The sequence below is a fragment of the Trachurus japonicus genome, chromosome 19 (assembly GCF_045865225.1).
Source record: "Trachurus japonicus isolate A0001 chromosome 19, Traja_1.0".
NCBI classification, from domain to species: Eukaryota; Metazoa; Chordata; class Actinopteri; order Carangiformes; family Carangidae; genus Trachurus; species Trachurus japonicus.
The window spans coordinates 10,084,735-10,107,191 of record NC_140925.1 but is presented as its reverse complement, the minus strand read 5'-3'; the positions used below and the strand labels follow the sequence as shown (position 1 = coordinate 10,107,191).

At 42.0% G+C, this 22,457-nt stretch overlaps 2 protein-coding genes across 4 annotated transcripts in view; one reads left to right on the top strand and one right to left on the bottom strand.

The window, feature by feature from the left end:
- The first annotated feature begins 4,220 nt into the window (after positions 1-4,220).
- The window catches only part of LOC146967416 (neurotrypsin-like), a 30,561-nt gene continuing 12,324 nt past the window's right edge, over positions 4,221-22,457 (top strand). Inside the window, exons 1-6 of the mRNA XM_085761465.1 lie at positions 4,221-4,447; positions 10,506-10,548; positions 19,341-19,583; positions 20,787-20,925; positions 21,696-21,874; positions 22,057-22,204. Coding sequence (XP_085617591.1) covers positions 4,325-4,447; positions 10,506-10,548; positions 19,341-19,583; positions 20,787-20,925; positions 21,696-21,874; positions 22,057-22,204 — 875 coding nt within the window. The 5' untranslated portion in view covers positions 4,221-4,324. The remainder of the gene's footprint in view (positions 4,448-10,505; positions 10,549-19,340; positions 19,584-20,786; positions 20,926-21,695; positions 21,875-22,056; positions 22,205-22,457) is intronic.
- LOC146967417 (E3 ubiquitin-protein ligase TRIM39-like) lies at positions 11,563-16,644 on the bottom strand. Of its 3 annotated transcripts, none has more exons than XM_085761572.1 (2): positions 16,204-16,644; positions 11,563-14,605 (listed from the first exon to the last, which is right to left on the bottom strand). In XM_085761572.1, the coding sequence occupies exon 2, from the start codon at positions 14,601-14,603 to the stop codon at positions 12,927-12,929; it is 1,677 nt and encodes a 558-aa protein (XP_085617698.1). In that variant the 5' UTR covers positions 14,604-14,605; positions 16,204-16,644; the 3' UTR covers positions 11,563-12,926. The 3 variants fall into 3 exon arrangements, with proteins under 3 accessions (XP_085617698.1, XP_085617695.1, XP_085617697.1); XM_085761569.1 differs by having other exon boundaries at positions 16,274-16,644; XM_085761571.1 differs by lacking the exon at positions 16,204-16,644 and adding an exon at positions 15,361-16,174.

Here is a 22,457-nt window from a genome sequence, read left to right as displayed (position 1 = left end):
GGAAACTAGGTTACAATAAAGAAAGTATACACAAGACAAATGTGCAGGTAAAATATAAAGAAAATATGTCTAATTATACTGTATACACTACCAGTCAAACGTTTGGACACTGTTTTTTCTATGCATTACTACATTGTAGATTCAGATTGAAGACATCAAGACTATTAAGAAACATACTGTATATGCAATTATGTAGTAAACAAAAAAGTGTTAAACAAAGCAAAGCAGAACATGTTTTATATTTTAGATTCTTTGAAGTAGCCATATTTTTGCTCTAATGGCAGCTTTGCAAACTCTTGACCTTCTGGCATCATTGAAGGAGTTCCCAGAGGTGTTGTTGAGCACTTGTTGGCTGTTTTGCCTTCAGCATTGCACTTTGGTTTAGGTCAAATGACAGATAACACTTTGGTTTTAATTAACACTTAACTGTGTTTACAACATAACTCCATACTTCCTTCATAGTTTTGATGTATAGAAAGTAATAGAAAGGGATAAAGATAAAGAAAAACCATTGAATGAGAAGATGTGTCCAAACTTTGACTGGTAGTGTATAATCTAATAGTTTTAAGATTGCACTGTCATGTTATTCGTTTGATTAACTAATAGATGAAGGTAATGAACGTCTATGTCTGAGTGTCAGACATCCAGAAGGACAAGTACGGTGTAAATTAGTGTGATCATAAGCTGATCACATTTAAAAGAAAAATATTTTCACCTGGGCCAATCAAAACTATGTTGAGCAACTGTGTGGAAATGAGGAATAATGTGTCTGTCTGAGGCAATGAGGAAAGAAAAAAAAAGTATAATTTATGACTACGTTTAAAAACGAACTATACACAGTATAACAACTAAACAAGGTGTGAACAAGAGACAATTGCAAATGCAATTGGGTTACTGCTAGAAAAGAGAGTGTAAATTAATGAGATAAAGCTGGTGGATTGTAGTAATATTACCATATGGCTGTGGCCAAAACACTTGAAAAAGAAAAAATCTATCTCGGAGAAATCAGAAGTAGCTGGTCTGCTGAAATAAAACAGCTCAGTATGTTGTAAAAACACAGGTGTGCAGGAAAAACTAGAAAATGGAAAATGGCCTGTGGTAAACCCAGGAGCACCATGAGCAGAAAATCATTTTAATGGTGAAGAAAACTGCACAGCAGGTCAGAAATGGTCTCCTGGATGTGGGCGGCCATGGCGGGCAACAAGTGAGAGGGCTTCATGACCAGAACCTCAGATGATTCATCACAAGATGCAAACCCCTGGTAAAAAAAAAAAAGTAGTTGGTTGAAAGAAAAAAAGAGAGTTTCAGAGACTGATGAAACAAAATGATTCATCGTGCAGAGAAGGTTTGGGAAAACATCATCAATAAAAAAACAAAAACAAAGGATCTGATGTCTGTGGCTTTGAAGACTTCAGACTACTTCACTAACTGCAAAGAAAATCAGCACAAAATATTAAATACAATGATTTTCTTTGATGTCATGTGCATTTCTCTACTCTAATCTTTGGGAATGATGGTATGTACTGCATTGAAAGGGCTATATGTCCAACCTTTTTCCTTCTACGCTGATGATTAAAGCTGAGACTTGGCCCTGTTAAAGCCCCTGTACGGAGCTTTTAACTGGATTCACAAAAGTCTCTGGTTTCTGCTGATGTGTCTCTGTTACCTACAACAGCAAATGAGCCCATCAGTGTGAAGATACGCTATTTCTAAGTAGTCTAATTCTATACCTCTGGAAGGCATGGTCGGATTGGACCACTGACGAAACGAATACGAATCGATACATTACGCTGCAAAAAAAAAAAATGCGCCGGCCAAACAAACGTCTTCATGACAGTGGGAAATGCAGTCTTCATTTAGCTGCTTTCGTCCACAGGGGCTGCCACAATCAACACTGAAAGTCTGTACAGGGGCTTTAATGCCGTATCCATTATTTTATCCATTTATTTATTGATTGATTTTACAGCAGAGTCCTGGCTGAGATGGCAGCAGCTCACAAAAACATAAGGATCTGGTTACTGTTGATTGGTTTCAATAATTTCTGACCTAATAAATTGGAGTAATTTGCAGCTGTAATGTAGTTAATGCCTTTCCTGAGTGAGTGACTTTGCTGGATGTGCATCCACACTGCACTGTGGTGGTGTCACTGTGTTTCTGGAGAGCTGATAAGTTGGAAAAAGCTGAGCTGACCACTTCTCTGCAGCCAGCGCTGTCCAACTGCTGAATAAAGACAACACGTCCTGGCAGCTGACTCTGTTTTCATCGCTCCTGATCTGAAATGCTTCCTCCCCTATCAGCTTCAAATGCAACATTTTGAAGCAGCAGCACACACAATTTTGTCAACAACTATAATCAAAATGTGTACCACTACCCCCCCTCCCCCACCCCCTCCTATTTTCTTTTTTTCTGGAATAGGTTTTTTGTCACCGTCAGCCAAAATCTTTGCTTTGCGGATTTCATTTCACAGCCAGGTTCTGTTTTGCATGTTTCCTCACAAAGCTGATTATGATTTATCGTTTTTTTTTCTTTTTTTCTTTAAATCTGTGAACATTTAAATCTTTCCCTGCGCATATTGATGTGGCCTGTTGCAGTGTCTGAAGTCTGCAGTCATTGTTAAAACTCAAAGCTCAGTTTCAGATCAATCAGTCAAACAACTAAAAACTCCTCTGGATATTGATATTGATTTTCTGACTTATATTTGGAACAGGCTATTTGTATTAATCCCTTCTTGCTCTTTTGTATTAATGTGTTTTTCTGCTGTCAACCAGGTCACAATTGAAAATGTTTGCAGCAGGCCGAAAGCATTTTGGTCCAACACATCAGAGTTTTGAGTCTTTATTTCGGATCACTGCCTCTGATAAAAAAGAAAACAATCTGGTGTCACGGGGGAGGAAGATGAATTACTCTGGAGTTTACAGGTTTCCAATTTGATCCTGCAGTGAACTTTGAAATCCAGCACCAACAGTGAAGTGACCCCACCCTGAACTGTAACAAGATGGAGCTGTTGTTGTGTGGAAAACTGCGGCATGAGTGTGACTACTGTATGTTTTTTAATTGTATACTGTACATTTTGAGAGAGCAGTGTTGCTGGTTTTGTTTTCCTTATCTCAAGATGTGAATGACGCTTTCCTGCATCTAACCTTTTGGATCTGATAAAGGGATACTTCATCCAAAATCAAGAAGGGTTTGGAGGACTTTTGGAGTTATCAAAACGCTTTTGTAGTTCCAGGGGGGTCCGGCTGGCAACAGATTTTCATATAATGGCGGTGGATAGAGTTCACTTTTGAATCGTCCAAAACACACACTATGAAACATCCAAATACCTCCATACTGCTCGTCCGTACTGACCCAAGTGTCCTGAAGCCGCCACATGAAAAATTTGTTTGGAAAAAATTAATCTGATCTCTGTTTTTATCCTTGTTGTAGTAGTAGCTCCCAGTGGCTCTGTTGATGTAAACACGGAAGAACATCTCGCAGAAATCTCGTGCAGCCACTGGGAGCTACTGCTACAACAAGGATAAAAACAGAGATCAAATGAATTTTTTTCAAACATTTTTTTCATGTGGCGGCTTCAGGACACTTGGGTCAGTACGGACGAGCAGTATGGAGGTATTTGATGTTTCATAGTGTGTGTTTTGGACGATTCAAAAGTGAGCACTATCCACCGCCATTATATGAAAATCCGTTGTCAGCCGGACCCCCCCTGGAACTCCTAAAGCGTTTCTATGACTCCGAAAGTTCTCCAAACTCTTCCTTGGCATGACGGTGAGTAGACAATTGGTGAATTATTGAATTTAGGTGAAGTGTCCCTTTTACTACATTTTAGTCTTATTTTTGTTTGGTATTGGTGCCCACATGGGAAACTGGGGGAAAGTTTTTGCATAATTACTGTAGCCTACATTCACTACTGTATCTTGTTTAATCATGTTTGAATATAGGCTACTGTAGCTACACTTAACAGACATGTGTTTCAGTGAAGTGTTACCTTATTATACCACAACCTGTGTGTGTGTGTCAGTGTAGAAGAGAGAGAGTAGGTAATACTAGTGTCATCAGGTTTTTTTTCAGAGCTCGACACTGTTTAACCCGGGGTCGGGGTCGGTGTATCTGCATGTGTGAGTGTGTGTTTCCATCCCGTTCATTGTGCCCCACCCTGTCTTCTGTGCGTAAAAGCTCCCACGTACATCATCATCATCACCATCACCATCATCACCACACACCACGTTTCTTCCAGCAGCAGCAGCGGGGCGCGCGGAGGATCACCGCTCACCTCGCGGACAGTTTGAGGAGGGGGGAACCGGAGAGAGATGGGAGTGGAGGAGCTATGACACGGACACACCGGACACACCGGGCACCGGGAGGAAGAAGAGGAAGAAGGATGGCTCTGACCAGCCGGGAGATGCTCTGCTTGATCGGAACCTGCCTCTGGCTGCCGCTGCTGGCGGAGGTACGTAGCTACTGTATGTAGCCGGTTTATGATGATGAGGATGATGGGGTTGATTTTTTTTTTTTTTTTTTGCAATCTGGCCTGATTTTTTTTTTTTTTTACGCTTTCTGTCTTTTTCTTTTTTCTTCTGTAGCTTGACCCATGACATCACGCTTTGATCACCTGTGCTGCATTTGATCAAAACCCTTTAAATCGATTTGATAATGTAGCTACTGATGATTAAATTGAATTGACAAGCCTGTGTGCCAGGATTGAGGGCAGTGCAACCATGAAGATTTTTTTGAGCACCGCCGGCTCTTATATACAGTATATAGCCTGTACAGTATCATAGACTCCGCTTTCATGCTTTTATTATATAGGTAACAAATATATCTAATGTCTCTATGAGGTCCTTTGTATAGTAAACGCACAGTATCTGTCTGTGAAACCTCCGCACGAGCAACTCTGCAGTCATGCAACCAGCCCTCTTCAGATTGTCTTGCGGCGCGAGCCCCCTTTATCCAGGATGCATTTTCCCCCAACAAAGCAGGTGCAGGTCGGCGCGCGCGCGATGACAAGGCATCAAACACCTCCACCTCCGGTCGGAAACATTGATTAACACAGTCGTTATCCACTTTAAAAAGCGGACACTGCACTGTCTTCACAATGCACACACACACACACACAAACACACACAAACACACACACATAGTCATGCATGGGCTTAATCACCCCCCCTCTACCCCTCCCCTCCCCTCCCATCGGTGGGATATCATGAGAGGAACCCGTCGGAGGCTCCTCTAACCCCCGCGGTGTGGTGGGATTGAACCCTGTACGGGCTGTTGGAGCTTGTCACAGCGACTCAAGTCAACTCCAGACTGACAACGTTGAGAGAGTGAGATGTGGTGGTGAAGGAGAAGCAGGTGTTGTTGTTGTTGTCAGGTGTGTGAGTCAGTCAGAAACATGCCGAGTGTCAGCTGGAGGTCATGATGATCAGTAATTTATGAGACAAAATTGCTTAATGGTTCTGAATCTCAGAGCAGATAGAGTATCCATTAATGATAAATCAATCAATTAATTATAAGACTAGACTAATCATTACACATTTTCGTTTTTCTTTAGTGTCTTCTCCTGTTTGTGTTGTGTTGTGTTGTGCATATAGGATCCATGTAGCCTGTGTTTCTAGGAGTCATTAGTGGTGAACAGTGATGTACAGGATTTAATTAGAAACACTAACACCGGGAGCAGCAGTGCATGTAGCACAAATAGCACACAGAAGATTAGTTTCAGCTTTTCTTTTTTTTCTTTTTCATTTCAACTTCATTAGACAAATCTTCTCTCTGGGAGGATCTCGAACACAGCAGCAGCAGCAGCAGCAGCAGCACTTTGTTTTGTCGGCATCATCAGAACAAAGTATCACAGATGTTGAGCCTGCACAGGTAAACAGGAAGGACACCCAGCTGTGAAATCTATTACACAGCAAGTCCTATGAAGCAGCAGACTGTGCTTCACTGTGAGTCACATGCAACATTAGGTTTCTGAGAGAAGGACCCCCGACATAGTTCAATCAACCACCAGTGTCCCCAGGGGAGCCAGTGTTGTGTTAAAAACGCAAACGTGTTCATTTGTTGCCATATACCGAATGGTTTGTTTGTAGCTGCAGGTAAATTGTTGGATTTTTAGCCACATTTTAAGTGGTTAATTGATTCTTAGCTGTATTCTGATTGGTTAATTGCCTTGTAGCAATTTGGATTGGTTGCTTCGTAGCTCTTTTTCAATTGATTGTTTTGTAGCTGTGTTTTGATTATTTAGTTGGTTTGTAGCCGTACTCACATTGGTTAGTTGGTTGTTTTGGAGCTGTATTCTGATTGGTTGATTAGTTTGTTTGCCATAGTCTAATTATCGGTAGTTAGGTTATGGTGACTTCACAAAACATGACTTTGGTCTTGTCAGTACAATATGTCTATTTTTGAGTAATTTGTTCCAACCTTGGGAACCAGTTGTTTTTCTTGGTTAAAAAATAATTTATTCATTGAAAAAAAAACAATACAAGCCCTTTACCTGTCAAAAAATATGCTGTTACATAGTGGAAAACATTTCCTTATCAGCCAGGATAAGATGAATTTTATTATTCAAAACTAAAAGCTGAGTTTTAAATCATCACTTTGGTGAATCTCTCCTCCTACGGTAACAGGAAGTCTTTTCACCCAGAGCAAAATGACTCTCCTTTCAATGTCCTCCCATGTACCAGTACACAACCCTCCCTATGGTCTCTGTGTGTGTGTATGTGTGTGTGTTTGTTTGTTTGTGTGTGTGTGTGTGTGTGTGTGTGTGTTTGCAGTGGATGCAGGTGTGAGAGCATCATAACCGATTAGTGCAGTAATCGAGCCGTGTGATTGATATGAATGGAGATATCAGTCCCCATGTTCACTACCACAGGTCACCTGTTCCCGCGTTAATGTCATTAGAATGAGCAGCGTCTTCTGGGAGGTGTGTGTGTGTGTGTGTGTGTGTGGGTGTGTGTGTGTGTATGTGTGTATAAGTGTGTGTGTGTGTGGTTGCTGGAGAGAAACAAGGATAGCGCAGAATCAGGGAGCAGAACTCACCCGTGTCAAGGTGAAATGTGTTGTATTTCACTGCCCTCACTGTAGTTATTCTACTGTGTGTGTGTGTGTGTGTGTGTGTGTGTGTGTGTGTGTGTGTGTGTGTGTGTGTGAGTTAGAGAGAGGAGTGCATGGGTGTGTGTGTGTGTCTCCTCTTCTGTCAAGTGCCCTGCTGTGTAGAAGTGTGACCTGATTTCTGAAACTGAAACAAACACTCCTCTGTCAGGTATCATCTGATGCTGTCAAGTACTATTGGTGTGTCTGTGTGTGATGTGTGTGTGTTTACACAATAATACACAATAGCAGGGTGGTGTCTGTCTACTTGTAATGTTTCTTCCTAGGATGATCGCTCATCATCAGTCAATAAACTCACGAGGAAGCTGTGAAAACATTCCTCAGTACCTTTTTATCACTCAGACTTTTTTCTGGAATGTTTTTCATATTGAAGAATGAAAGTAGAAACCACTCACACAGTAGCTCGCACACCTAAACCAAGGCTGCACAGCATTGTAACAGACGGTGCTCGCACGCGCACATGCATAATCTAAATAAACATTAGGGCTTTGCACAAGGATGAGTCAGATTCCTCCTTTACGTGTCCATTTAAATAAACTCCTTCAGTGCTGAGAGCTTTTAGATTTGTCAGAGCGAGTATTGTGTTGTGTTATTCTGTGTTGGATGTAACTACATGGTGCCTTCAAGGACACAAAGTCTGAAACTCTGAACAACCTTTGTTTACCTGTGAGGAGCCTCGCAAAAGCAAAACTACCAGGATGTTGTTGTTTTTTAAAATAATATTGCAAAACCCTCCCAGAGATGTACATTTACTCTCTCCTTGTAATGTTGACTGTTCCCTAATCACATTTTTAAATAGTTAAAGGAGAATTCTGGTCATTTTCTAAATAACGCTCTATAGCTCTGGGTCCCCGAGTGCTACCATAGGAAAAGACCCTAGAAACGTATGTGCAGCCCGGACCTAGCTCTCCTCATGCTAGCTGCGCAACGCTGCAGTTAAACAGCGAAGTGATGGGGGCAGAACTTTAAAACCGTGACTTTGGCCTCTATAACGCTCAAAATATCACTACACATGCTTTGCAACATCCACCAGTGCGTGCATAACTCCGGTAATATGAGAAAGCAGTGTTAACGTGTGTTTTTATCACGTATCTCTGTTTACTTTAGCTTCCTGTCGACTGTCGAGCGCATGCCCAGTCTGCATCGGTGCAGAAAGTGGAAGAAGGAGAATATGTCCAGATCCGATGTTGAAGAGATGGAGGAACTTTTTGAATTTGATGGTCGTGCGTGTTTATTCGAACCAGAATATACAGATGAGGAGCAGTCTGCATTAATATGGAAACAGTCCCGAGCTCGACAGTCAACTAGTAGTAAGGTCTACCAAGGAAGCCAGCATGAACAGAGCTACGTAACAAAAACACACGTAACACTGCTCTCTCATGTTAACAGAGTTTATGAACAGTCAGTGTTGTGTGGTAAGGCACTGGTGGATGTTGCAAAGCATGTGTAGTGATATTTTGAGCGGCCAAAGTCACGGTTTTAAAGTTCTGCCCCCATTACTTCGCTGTTTAACTGCAGCGTTGCGCAGCTAGCAGGAGAGCTACTGTAGGTCCGGGCTGCACATATACTTTTCCTATGGTCGCACTCGGGGACCTAGAGCTGTAGAGCGTTACTTAGAAAAAAATTCTCCTTTAAAATTGTTATTTTTGCTCACAAATCTACACTCTACTATTCCAAGACATTTTCCTAAACTTATTAAATCAAAAACTGAAGTATCTAATTTGAAAAATCGGTCAAAAGGTTGAACCAACATCTTTCTTTATCCTGTCTTGTTGCCACCGCCATGCCTGGCGTTCTCTGGACATAAGGTTGGAGTTCTGCCCAGATCGCTCAGTTTTTGTCTCATCAGACCACACAACCCTTTTCCTCCTGCTCTCATTCATCCCTTTAAAATGCTGTTTGGCAAACTCCAAGCAGTGCTGTTACAGTATGAGCCTTTCACTCTGTCTGGCCGCTGCACAAAGGGCCTGGTTGGTGGAGATGGTCGCTGTTAGAGCAGCTTCTCCGTCTCTGCGTAGGACTCCTGAAGCTCAATCAGTGTGAGCCGTGGGCTGCATGCCAGGTAACTAACTCCGCTTGGACGGGGGTGAGCCTGTGTTGCCAAACTTCATCCATACACAATTTCAGAGGCCGCTGTTCCTCTGAAACACTCACAGCTTCGGAAATGGTTCTGTGTCCTTGTCCTGATTTGAGACTCGCCACATATTCAGAATAGAAATACTTTATTGTCTATCTTTGCATGCAAAGTCTTTGGCTTGCATAAAGAAAAGAAAGAAAACATTTCATTACATCAGCAGCAACCCATTAAATAATTTACATAATAAATCAATCAGTCACAATAGCAGCCACATGAAAAAGTATCAAGTCTAAAGTAAAGTATAAAATCCAGTATAATATAAAGTGCATTATGCAGTAGTGCGGGCCGGCTTCAAGGTGTTTATCTTTAGTGCAGATGATTTATGGCAACAGGGACAAAGGATTTTTTGTAGATGTTCTTCTTATTTGCCTTAGGGACTCTGAACCTTTTCCCTGACGGTAGTAACCGGATACAGCGATGTACGGTAGAGGACGCCTGCAATCATCTAAGATTTTGTTACTCAACCGCTGCACTGCTCTGTCATAGTGACGGGACAGTTGAATTTGTTTGCGACCTGTGATTTTACTGCTCATTTTAACTGTTTTAGACAGCTTTGTCTTGCTTTTAACAGCCAGGTTTCCAATTTATCATAGAGCTTCACGTGGATTTCACTGGACTTCATGGCTTGGTTTTTGATTCACTTAGCAGAATATGGCATTTTATCCATTTATAAATAAAACATGAAGGGGGTTGAATACCTCCTGATTGATGGTAGAGATGATCAGTGCATCCAACTCTGACCCCATCACCTTTAAACTGAAATGACCAAAAAGTGCTTGATGATTTCCACATTTCTAACAACTGACTGAATGTTGATGCTGATTGATTGATTATTTGCTTTTGTGGACTTGTGGTTACAAATACACACCAAAATAAAGGTAAATGCACAGATACTGGTTTAAATTATGTTCATTTTCCTAATGTAACATTGAATTGGTAGGAATTTAAATGTTAGCATGTCATTTGTTATAAAAAACTATTAGCAATTAATGACTTGAATATTAACTAAATTATTTTGTGTATTTAGTCATGTAATTATATTTTTTGACTATTTTGATTTGATTTTACACATTCATAGTGTTGCGAAATTAATGAATGTATAATAAAATGTATGTGGTCCATATGTCCACCTGCTAATTGAACACAAGCAGATCAGAAAGCACGACCACCTCGACAGGAGAAATAATCAATCTCTTAATATACTGTCTGTAGCTGTATGTCTAAACATCTAACGCGTTGCATCTTTTTCTCTTCCCGTCTGCAGGTGGTGGCTGAGGACAGCTACTTAAACGAGGTGCAGAACTCAGGTAGGTGGGAGGTGATACTCCAAACGCAGCACTCTCATCACTTTCTCCATCTGTCCTCTCCTCCTCCTCCTACACCATCTCTTCCCTGCGCTGTACCTGTTTTTGTTTTCTCTCCTCCTTCCAGTTTAACCCTCATTCTGACTCAGACACTCACGAAACCCCCACTGCTCCCACACTCAGCCTCACCTCTCCTCTTCCTTCCGGCCTGCAACCCCCTCTGCTTTTTCATTTTCCTCCTCCTTCCTTTCTTTATATCCCTGAGAGGAGTAGTGGAGGCCCTGATGATGATATTGGTGGTGGGGGGTTGGGGTGAGGAGCTCCTCCTTCTCAGGCTCATTACCAGAACTGGGATATCTGCTGCTTTTGAAGCTGCGTACACACACACACACACTGACGAGACAACTGAACATGATGTGCGGTTATAAACACACCAACAAAACAGCTTTTTATTATCATTTCCTGACGTTTTTTAAATGAGTGAGCTTTATTTTCACGATGGGAACTCTGCAAATGTTGCGCAAATGTCGTGCATCCACCTTTTTTTTTTTATAAAATTGTATCAAAATCAGGTTAAATGGTTAAAAAACTGAATTTCCCCGATAATCGATGTGTGTGTTTTTGTATAAAAAAAACTCAAACTCCCCTCCTCCAATACAGCAAACCTCCGAGTGTGAACCGTGTCAAATACCCATTGTGGCTGGGAAATGGATTATGGGAGCAGGGAGACTGAGCGTTCCCATGGCGATGGGCAGGGTACCGTTGTCGTGGCAATGAGGAGGGTGTTAGTACCATCGAGTGTTGTGTCTGTGTGTGTGTGTGTGTGTGTGTGTGTGTGTGTGTGTGTTTGTGGCTGAACGCTGCGGGAGTTGTGATGAATTAAAGAGCTTGAATGAGGTACACAGGATGGAGATGAGGCAGCATGAAGTGAAATTCAGAGGAGGAGAAAAAAGGCGAATTTAATAATGAATTTCAGGCCTGTGGAGGTGAAATTCAGCTCCACACAAACAAAAATGAAATGTTTTGCTTTCACCAATGATGGAAATGAGGGGACATTCACCAGAAATGTCGCCTGCTTTAGTTATGTAATGCTTTTTTCTTTTTTTTTTGCATGTTTAAATTTTCATCAAGCTGACATAAAAGTTTTATTACAATTACACAGCATATACAGCTTAAATATTTTTCATTTATTCATTTCAATAATCTTCACCAGCACAGAGAGACCAAGACACACATGTTGTGTCATCAAAAAAACAAAATGAACATAAGAACATGGTATGGTTTAAATAACATTGATACATATTAGTGTAGTATATGAATCTGGAAACGACACCATCAAACAGAGATATTTATCTCAGTTCAATATTTATCACATTGAACACACCTGCAATGGTAAATATAGTGTTTTTCTTAGCTGTTCAGACAGCTAAAGCGCTCCTGGGTGGAGGTTTTTATTTTATCGCTCATTGTTGCTCCTTCACTGCTCATCTTAACTGACTCATTCAGAAATAAAATGATAAAAATAAAAACATGGGCCCCTTGTTCCACATCTATGAGCAGTATATCAGGATGGATAGACTATAACACGTCACAGGAATGAGTGTGGTTAACATCTATAATTAGTAGTTTGTTTATTAACAGATCATGAATGATAATGGAGTAAAAAGCTGTTATAATACAAAATATGTCTTTGAAGGAGAAGTTAGACTCATTAACACATAAACATGTTTGTATATTGCTTATGAATGTTTAATAAGGAGACTTGAAGTAAATGGCATGTATGGGAGTTTTTCTACCTGGTAAATTAACTTTCAATGCTGATTTATTTTTGCTTTTATTTTCTCCTTTTCTCAAAAGACATGTTGACTTTCCATAGCTCCTGAAAGCAAAGGTGAAGATAATATGAAATTAACCATAACTCTTATCTATTCCAACCCTGATGGCGTGACAGGAAGCCAACAAGAACAAAACGAGCCGTCCTACATTTATTATTATTTCAGTGAGTCAAACACAACAGCTGGTCAGTTGAAACAATTAATTTAAATAAATTAACAATAAGTACTTCCAATAATTTAGCGATTGTATCAGCTTTGAAGCAAAATAACAAACTGGAATCCAAGATAGATTAAACAAAACAAAACAAACTATAGAAATACAGTTTTACTCTTAATCAAAGAACTATATTACATTACAGCTTAAGGTTGTAAATGTGTGCTCTAAATCACACAAGTGAAGATGGTTCCTCTCCATCAAAGCTTCTCCTACTTATTAAGAAAAGCTGCCTCGCTGAAGAGTCTTCATTGAATTCAAGGTGCTTATACTGTATAATCAGCTGCATTATAATAATTAACCCATAAATCACTGTGTGTCTAAAGCCGCCCCTACTCAGTGCGAGTGACTGGGACGATCACCATCGGAGCCAGGTTTGAACCATATTCATTATCACAAGGATTTAAATACGGGTAAAGCTCCTCGTCGAAGACGTACTCGGTAAATGAGAAAATCAGCCTGGCGGCCTGAACGTCGTAGAACGATATTTCACCTTGATCATAATCCACAAACACTCCGACTCGCTCCACTTTCCCATAGTGTACCGTCACACCGGGAGAACCGAAGGTTTCAAACTGATCCTGCAGAAACCAGATGGCCCAGAGTCCAGAGAACTGACTCCGAACGAGCGCCCCTCTCCTCTGGACCGAAGCCGAGGCCACGCCCAGACACCATTCAGTCTTTTCGCCCACAAACACCTCGAAGTAAAACTTGTGTGACGAGTACCCTCTCTGTCCCAGGACGGCCAGCTGCTCGGTGAACATGCTCGGCTTCAGGTTCTGAACCCCCCACAGACCTGAACCCACGCTGTATCTCACCTGCTTCCTGTCGTCGGATATGACGAGCAGAAGGTGGGCCGTGTCGGGATCGAGCAGGACGTTCACCTCGTAGCGCTGCGCGTTCCTCAGCGTGGCGTCGTCAGACACAGAGAAGTCCTTCATCTCTGTGTTCATGTTCTGCAGCAACGTTCGCAGCTGAGACACCGAGCTGCTCAGACATTTCTGGACGTGCTGGATCTCCAGGTGTCTGCTAAACCTGAAGCTCGCCAAGTCCATGGTGGGAGGCAGCAGGGACGCGTTGGAGAAGCCCTGGAGGAAACGCAGCTGGTCGACAGTTTGTTTTAAGTCCCTCAGCTTCATGGCTGTGCTCTGCAGCTCAGTGAGCTCCTGCTCCACACTGCTAATAAAACCATCTGCTTCGTCTTCTGCTGCTTTCTGCCTCTCCTCCATCGCTTCCGCAAGCTCCGCCTGGCTCTTCTGAATCTCAGACACCAGCGTCGTCAAGTCCCGCACGCCGCCGGCTATCACGTCCTTGGTTTCTCTCTTGCTCTCATCCACCGACTCCTTCGTGGCTTCCACCGCCTGCTGCCTCTCCCGGATCATCTGCTGCACCCTGACCTCCGTGTCTCCCAGCAGATCCTTCATCTCTTTGTACGCCCGCGACACGGGAACGATGTCGTGGGTCACGTGCTTCGAACTGGCGCAGACGTCGCACAGCAAAGCTTTGTCTGTTCTGCAAAACAAGACGTGGAGGTGGTTGTGCTCCCTGCAGAGCTTGTCCTCCAGGTTCTCCACAGGATCGACCAGTTTGTGTCTCTTCAGCCCGGCCGCTCGGTGGTGAGGCTCCAGGTGAGCGCCGCAGTACGAGGTCAGACACTCCACGCAGGATTTGACGGCTTCTTGCTGGTTGTCGTTGGTACAGATGTCACACATCACCACACCTCCAGAGTTGGGCTTCAGTTGATCCAAGCTTTGGCAATCCGTCGCCTGAAGCATCATGAACTGCGACGCAAGCTCTGAAATGAAAGTGTTGACCTTTAAATGCGGCCTCGTGTCGAACCTGTACTTGCAGACCGGGCACTGGCAGCGAGGCTCGTTGTCCCAGTACGACGTGATGCAGGAGCTACAGAAGTTGTGTCCACACGGAGTAGAAACTGGTCGAGTGAACGTGTCCAGACAGATCGGACAGAGGAACTGCTCCTCAGATAAGAGACTGACGTTGGAAGCCATTTCTAGGACAAACAGACAAATGTTGATTTAATCAATTGATCGGCTGAAAGAAAATTAATTTGCCGCAGTTCTTAAAACCGATTAATGTTTAAGTCATTTATTGAGCAACAAAGTGTTCCCTGGCTCAACTTTCTCCTCTGGTGAATGTGTTTGGGTCTGTGATAAGAATCTCTCACTATTTAATAAATTAACCACAAGCTTCATAATTAATTACATCTTATAAAAAATATACTTATCAGATTGTTCTTTATTTATTTTAATTTTTCGACAGAACGTGATGTGATTGTGATGTACGAGATGAAACAGGAATCCATTAATCACTCTGTACATCTATATATATACAGCTCTGGAAAAAATTAAGAGACCATATTTAACGGAGATTATAAAAACCACTGCTGCAATTAAAACTTGGGGTTATTTGATCACTGAATGTTGATTTCTGAACTCTTCCTAAGTTAAAAAAAAATTGTGTTCAAGGTTTGAAAACACAACAACATATGCTCTAAAATTGCCAATATTTTTATTTAAAATTTGGAAAAAAAATTTGTCAGTAGTTCATAGAATAAAATAAAACTGATCATTTTTCACCAACACATACCTATAAGTAGTAAAACCAGAGAAACTGATCATTTTGAAAGGGTTTCTTAATTTTTTCCAGAGCTATGTCAAGTTGAAGGTTTGAAGATGGACCCATAATGCAGACCCTGCAGACACTGAACGCGGTACGGACTAAGGGACTTATTGAAAACAAACTTACTTTCTAAATGCAAGAACTCAGGGCAGCAACACAGGAAGACATTCAGACAGAGGGAAGCAATGCAGACAATCCGACAAGGACGATGGGAAGACACACAGGTTAAATACACAAGGGAACGAGATGCAGGTGGTGCAATCAGGACAGGTGAAACACATTGGGTGATCACAAGAGGGAGAACACAGGGAGACAGGACACTGAAGTTTCTGGCAGGAAATTGCAGCTGTATATATAACAGACAGGGCTAACATCACAATCAGCAAAATGAAAGTGAAGGATTTGACTATGTAAACATCAAGGAGGAGGGGTTTGTGTGGAAACTGTATTTTACATAACATAAGTGCACAACATAACAACACAAAAACACACTTAAAAGCACTTCTCAGACATTTAAAGCTGAAGTTTAGAGTTCATTCTTGAGCTCAAATACTGTGCAGCTGTTGAAGTGATTGCAACATAATGAATGTCCTTCATGAAGACAACATAATGTGTGTGAAAAGCTCCAGACTGTAAAATCAACCTTGTTATCAGCTGTTTTTATCTCCAAGGTCAAGAGTGAAACCTGCATGTCAACGTTTCAGCTACGGTAACACAAAGCAGAAGTCTTTACAGTGCATTCAGACGATTTGAATATCTGCAGTTATATAACAAATGAGAGAGTGTCTCTCTGCTGGTGAAGATCATGTGATACATAACTTCCCTAAAAGGACCTCGTGTTCTGACTTTATGAACGAGACGACTCATTTGTAACAGTGCGAACGGCAGCAGCAGCAGCAGCAGTGACTGGTGACATATCACAACAAGGAGGCTGAAATTAGCAAAGAGTGGGACGAAACTACAACTCACACACAACAGATTTCACGTCCTGTGCGCTGTGATGAAGATTTGACTCAGAAACTGACGACTTCGTACTTACGTGCGCTGGTGTAGGTGTGCAAAGCTGAAAGAAAAACAAAGAGAGAGCACTCTGCCGTTTCTAAAGAAAGAACTTAACTTTCAGTTTCCTCCTGTGTCATGTTTCTTAAAGGGACAGACGCCCCCTTTTCCTTTTTGGTCTCTGACGCCAGAAGGCTTTTTTTTTCTTTTTTAAGGTTTGGATGCTAGTGCGAGCTGTTTTTGGGTCCGATGTCTGAGTGTATTCTGTATTATTTATTGTTTGAGAATAGATCTGTTTTAGTTCGGTACACTTCTGCCTGATTGATTTTCCTCTCACTCACACTCTCCAGTGCTTTCACTGCTTCCCTCGGCTGCTCTTCCTCTTATCTCTCCCCAAATTGCACTCAATGTGTGTGTTTCTGCATCTGCCGGCGCTGTAGTGTGTGCTTCTCTCTCTCTCTCTCTATGCAGTAAAATGTGTGTGAGTTGGGCATAAGTGTTGCACTGCGTTGATAATGTTCCTGGACGGCCAAGCTGTGTGTGTCGGAGAGATAAGACCATTGCTGGTTATTGAAGCACCTCCACCATTAATCATAGTGTAGTTGCTGCTTGGCCTCAAAAACCCCTCGGAGCTTCGGTGTCTGTGGAAAGTCGTGAAATTCTTCAGAGAAAGAACAAACGCAACACAACAACGTGTTAAGCAATTCACAGAGGTTTCTCTCTGGTTTTCGGGGGATTTTCATGTTTTCAGTTTGATGGTTGGTTGATAAGTAAGGTTTGGTCCTGCCATTGTTAATGATGAAACTACATTCATTTAAAATTGATTTAATAGTGTCTTATTGATTTATTTAATACTGAGCACTCTGGAGCTTCACTCAGCTGTCAGATTAACATAAAAAGTTAAACATCTCACCTTTGAAGTATAGTGTAGTTGAGAAAAGGTGTAAAGTTTCCAAAGTACGGTGGATTTATCTTGTTTTATCAATAACAGAAACACATAAAGGCGTGTGCAGCTGTTTGATAGTGTGAACAACAACACAATGGAAACAACATTCACCCATTCATACAGCACTGTTCCCTACACAGGTAGCACTTTACTACTTCTTCTTTCTGCTTCTGCTTCTTCTACTACGAAACAGACTCTTGTGGTCGTGGGTTTAAAGGAATAGTTCGACATTTTGGCAAATTGGCCCATTGCCATAATCCCTATAGTCATAGCAGTAGCAGTAGTGTTTTTGAGGCAAATGCAGAGACTGCTTGCTGAAAAACTGCTCCCGACGGGAACGTGCATCAGCGGTTTTGCATGAATTTACCTCGAAAACAACTCTGTCTGGTAACGTTGTGTTATTATCTCATAGCGTGGTGAATGTGCAGGTCACAACTTGTCCACCAGAGCGTTTTGGAGTTGTTGGATTGTGTATTTGATGAGTTTGATGAGGGAAACCAAGAAATCCCATGAGCCTCCGTAGTGTAGCTCTGAGCAGCTCACGGCTCTGCTCCGCCGTTATAAAAACAGCTTGCACCGACAATTAAAGGTATCAAACCTACGCCTAAAACTATAGGGATTATGGCAATGGGCCAATTTGCCAAAATGTTGAACTATCGCTTTAAAGGACAGTTCACAGATGAACCCATGAACATCAGGTTGATTCTGTCTTGGCCGTGGGCTTTCAGCAGTTCACAGCACTTTTGATTCATGGGGTTATTTTTGTAGTTTTGCCATAGAATGAAAAGGTTGGGGATTTTTTTTCTTTTAATTTTGACCTGATGATGGCGCCACTGGGAAAGTCTGGTAATCACCAAAGTTACTGGCAGAAAAAGAAAACATTTGTTTCACTTTCAAACATTTCCTGTAACCGTGTCTCACCTCTCCGCCCCCTCAGGAAACCAGCAGCAGGTCTCAGTCTATTCTTTCCAATGGGAGAGATCAACGTTATTTTAACCCTATAGCTACTCATCATACTTGGATCAGTTTTTCACACACCAAAGATCCTACAAACACTTTGACTGAATTTTGAAATGGCAGTTTTTTTTGTAGAGCCACACATCCGGAGAAAATTAACTGTATTTGTGGCCCGTTTCTGTCATCACAGATCTTTTTTTTTCTCCTCCTCTGCTGTTGGTTTTGGTCGGATTTCACTGCTGCAGTGATTTGTTCTTTCAGCACCGAATTTCACAGCCAGTCTACTCAGTATGTGTAAAGACGTTTCATTAAGAGTAAAACATGTCAGCCTGCTGCCAGTGCTGCTAAAACCAACCCAGACTGTGAGACATTCATGAATACGCAAAGAAATATTAAACATTTAAAAAATATTAACATGAAATGTCGCCTTAAGGACACAGAAGGTTGTTTTTTTTATTTTTTTATCTCACCCTCCACACTCCTCCTGCGACTCTTATCTAACCACACTCATAGGTCACTTAATAAATCACAGTTTGCACCTTTACAACCGCTTTGCACCTCTGAGTGTGTTACTATGTCTGCTGCTGTTATGTGTGCCACTCAGCTTGTGATGTTGTGCGCTGTGATCGCTGTTCATTAATGTGTGATCTAAGTTTTTTAAGCTGGCTACAGCGTGGAAGAAGCTCTTTTTTTTTTCTTTTTTTTTAGCTTTGTGGCCTAATTTTTGCAGCACTTTGATGTCAGCAGTTTCCCTCACTTAGTTCACTCCAGCTCCTCTCACATTTCCTCCTTCTCAGAGAAGATTACTGCGAGTCTCTGGTCACAGCCAGGTTAAATAAGGGGCGGTTGTAAGGCTGTGGGAATTTCAACCACTCCAACAAGGCTCAGGCGCGAGGGTGAGTGCATTAGGCGGGATCCGACTGTGGCAGTGGACAGCATATGAATCGCCCATGTAAGCTTTTATGCTCAGATAAAACACAGACACGGCGATAATGAGATTTCAATAAGAGCAGTTCCACTCCTCCTCCCGCAATCAGACTTTTCCCATTTCGCTCCCTTTTATTCACATTGTCCTCTCTGACCCAAATCCTCCTCTTCTTCCTCTTTTCATCCAAAACATCTTATTCTCGCATCTTCTTGAACATTTACTCACTCTCCCCCTCTCCCCCTCCCTCCTTCCTTCCCTCCCTCTGTCTCTGTACAGTGCCTCTGTCCTGCTCTGAGGGGTTCACTGAGTTGGGATACTACAACGGCACCGTGTCCCAGACGGACTCTGGCGCCCCCTGTCTGAAATGGACCGACTTTCCAGACTATGTGATGCAGTACCCGGGCCGAGGGCTGGGCGACCACAGCTTCTGCAGGAACCCGGACCGAGAGTCCAACCCCTGGTGTTTCTTCAGGCAAAACTCTGGAGCCATCGGCTGGGCCTACTGCGACTGCCACCAGGGTGCGTCCACAGAAGACCCGAATGTTTATTTATTCATTATTATTAAGCCTTTGTTTCGAACATGTACGGTAGAATAAAAGAAAGACTGACACATGACAAAGCAAACAGCAAGAAAAAAACAATACAATAGATATTTATTTATATAGCACACCCAAGTTGTCCAAAGTGCTGTACAATAAAACCCACAATTACAAAAAGAAAGCTAAATGGGATACAGGAATACAGTAAAAATATGCAATAAAACAAAAGTGAAGACATATAATCCTGAAATGCCAAGGAAAAGAGATGATTTTTTAATAGAGACTTAAAGCAGAAGTAAGTGATATATTTGTGTTAATATAAGTCTTAAATAGTTATGTCTTCCGACAGCAATCACTTACATAGAGTGTTTGGACTGAAACACGGGTCTCTCAGTCACTCTGCTCTGCTCTGAGCCGAGGAGAAAACATTTATCGTATCCTACAGTTTTTATCCAATGAGGAGAGAGAACGGCATGCAGGGCTGTGTGTGCAGCCAAGGAACGCCGTGAATGTGGCGACGTAGGGACGAGGACTGTTATGGTGCGTTCAAGGAAACTCGTATTTTTCCGACCGTGAAGTCGCACCAGTTCGATCTGGTACGAGTTCACCGGTCGGAAGTTACGAGTGGCCGTTATAGTGACTTTCACCGGTAAAACAGGTCGGAAAAACACGAGTGGGTTGCCTGGAACGCTACAAAGTCGTAAGTTGTGACTTGAAGCTGTAATTTACGATTTCAAAAGCCTGCCTGGAACGCAGCATTAGCGAAAACGACCGGACCACTTACTTCTGCTTTAAAGTGCTCAAGTGTTTGTGCAGTCCTGATCTGCAACGGTAGGCTGCATAGTGATGTAAAACAAATAAAATAATAAACTATATATTCATCAACATTCTTAACATGTTTGAAAGGGAGTAGGAAGAAGTAAAAAAAACGTATATGATCCTATCCCTTGTCCTTTTTATCATATTATCCTCTAATAATTATTGTCAATGTTACTTAACAAGATATCAAAAATATAAATATATATGTATAAAATATAGAAATCTATTCGAAACCTCCAACACAGACCTACAGTATATACATTCATATTCAGCCAATATGCATCTATATACAACCCATGTACAGTCACATTCATGTGTTTCCTGAGCACTAACCCCCCTCATCTCTCTCTCTGTTTTTCTGTAGGTGCTGCTCGTCTGGTGGGCAGCTCGTCCTCCGGCAGCGGGCGGGTGGAGGTCTACCTGAACGGCCAGTGGGGGGCGGTTTGTGACTCCCACTGGACAGACAGAGACGCCAGTGTGATCTGCAGGCAGCTCGGCCTCGGGTAGGAAGGAGGAACAAAACCAAGTTTGATCTGTTGTAGTCACAAAGCATTTATACCAGGCTGTAAAAATATCTGAATTTAAAATATTGTATCATTAGATTATTATTAATTGAATGTGAAAGCAGCATTTTAGTCCTTCACCAGGTCAAGGTTGAGCTGATTTATTACATGTATTATATTGCTAATCAATATCAGTCAGAATACTGAACACACTGTGTATCCCCACCATGCACACTACATTTTTATCTTATATTATCTTACTATTTAATATGTATTCACTTCCTTAATGCTGCACTGACTTATTTTATCTTTTGGACAATTTTTTTTATTGCTGCACTGTTTCTCTTTAAATTGTTTTTGAATTGCTGCACAGTATCCCGTTTTTATGCACTTACTGTACATAAAAATGACAATAAAGTGAAATCTTTATCTTAATTTAATTTAATCTGGCTGCCACAAATTACCCAGAATCCCCAGTGACACCTTAACAACATTCAAGACAAAGAGGAAGCAAAATAATTCTCACGTTTGCGGCTTTTAATATGAAACTTTTTACATTTTTGCATGAAAAAACCACTTAACTAATTATCTATAGATAGATAGATAGATAGATAGATAGATACTTTTATTCATCCCGAGGGAAATTCACAACTTCCAGCAGTTTAGGATAAAAACATTAACATTAACAAAGCTTGCAATCAAATAAAGAGAAAAGTCATCAATCAATTTTCTGTTGATGAACTGGTTTTTTATTTTTTTTCCTCCAACAGTGACATTGGCTCGGCGCTGCAGCACTCGCAGTTTGGCTCGGGCTCCGGCCTCTTTCACTACGAGCGTCTGGGTTGCCGCGGGGATGAGAACACCCTGAGCAAGTGCCGGAGCAGGACGTTCGTCACAGGTGACTGTAGCCATGGAAACGAGGCTGCAGTGGCGTGCGCGCCGCCAGAAGGTCAGTGTGACTTCTACAGCGTCATGGCAACCAGACCCGAATTACCGTCCCACGCACAGACACACCTGAGAGACACAGACTGAGTTTTATTATCTTAAATCATTGACACGAAAAGCAGTTTAAAATGTAAATACAAATTCATTTTTGGGAGAGACGCTGATCTGCTTCGCTGTGTTTCCCAGGCAGCGGCCCTCCTCTGCGTCTGGTCGGAGGCGAGGAAGACTTTGAAGGTCGAGTGGAGGTGTTTCACGCCGGGAGGTGGGGCTCCGTCTGCGATGACCAGTGGGACGACAGAGATGCAGAAGTGGTGTGCAGGCAGCTCGGTTTTGGGTACGCCGGCGGTTTTTCACACCTTCACACTACAACAAGTTCACATATGTGATGTCGCTTCCTCTTTAGATCTAACGCTTCATCTGACACGTTCGTATGCGACAAAGTTACTAGGAGGAAGTTCCCCGCTCTTCTGTTGAGACATAGTGAAGTTTACTAAGTCAGACTCGCTGTCAGAGGGTTTTACTGTCCACTTTCTGTTTTAGCATGACCCTCAAGACAAGACAGCACCAGAAGAGGAAATTACTTTGGT

Coding starts and splice junctions, on each gene's coding strand:
- LOC146967417 (XM_085761572.1), bottom strand. CDS start 14,603: ATGGCTTCCAACGTCAGTCTCTTATCTGAGGAGCAGTTCCTCTGTCCG.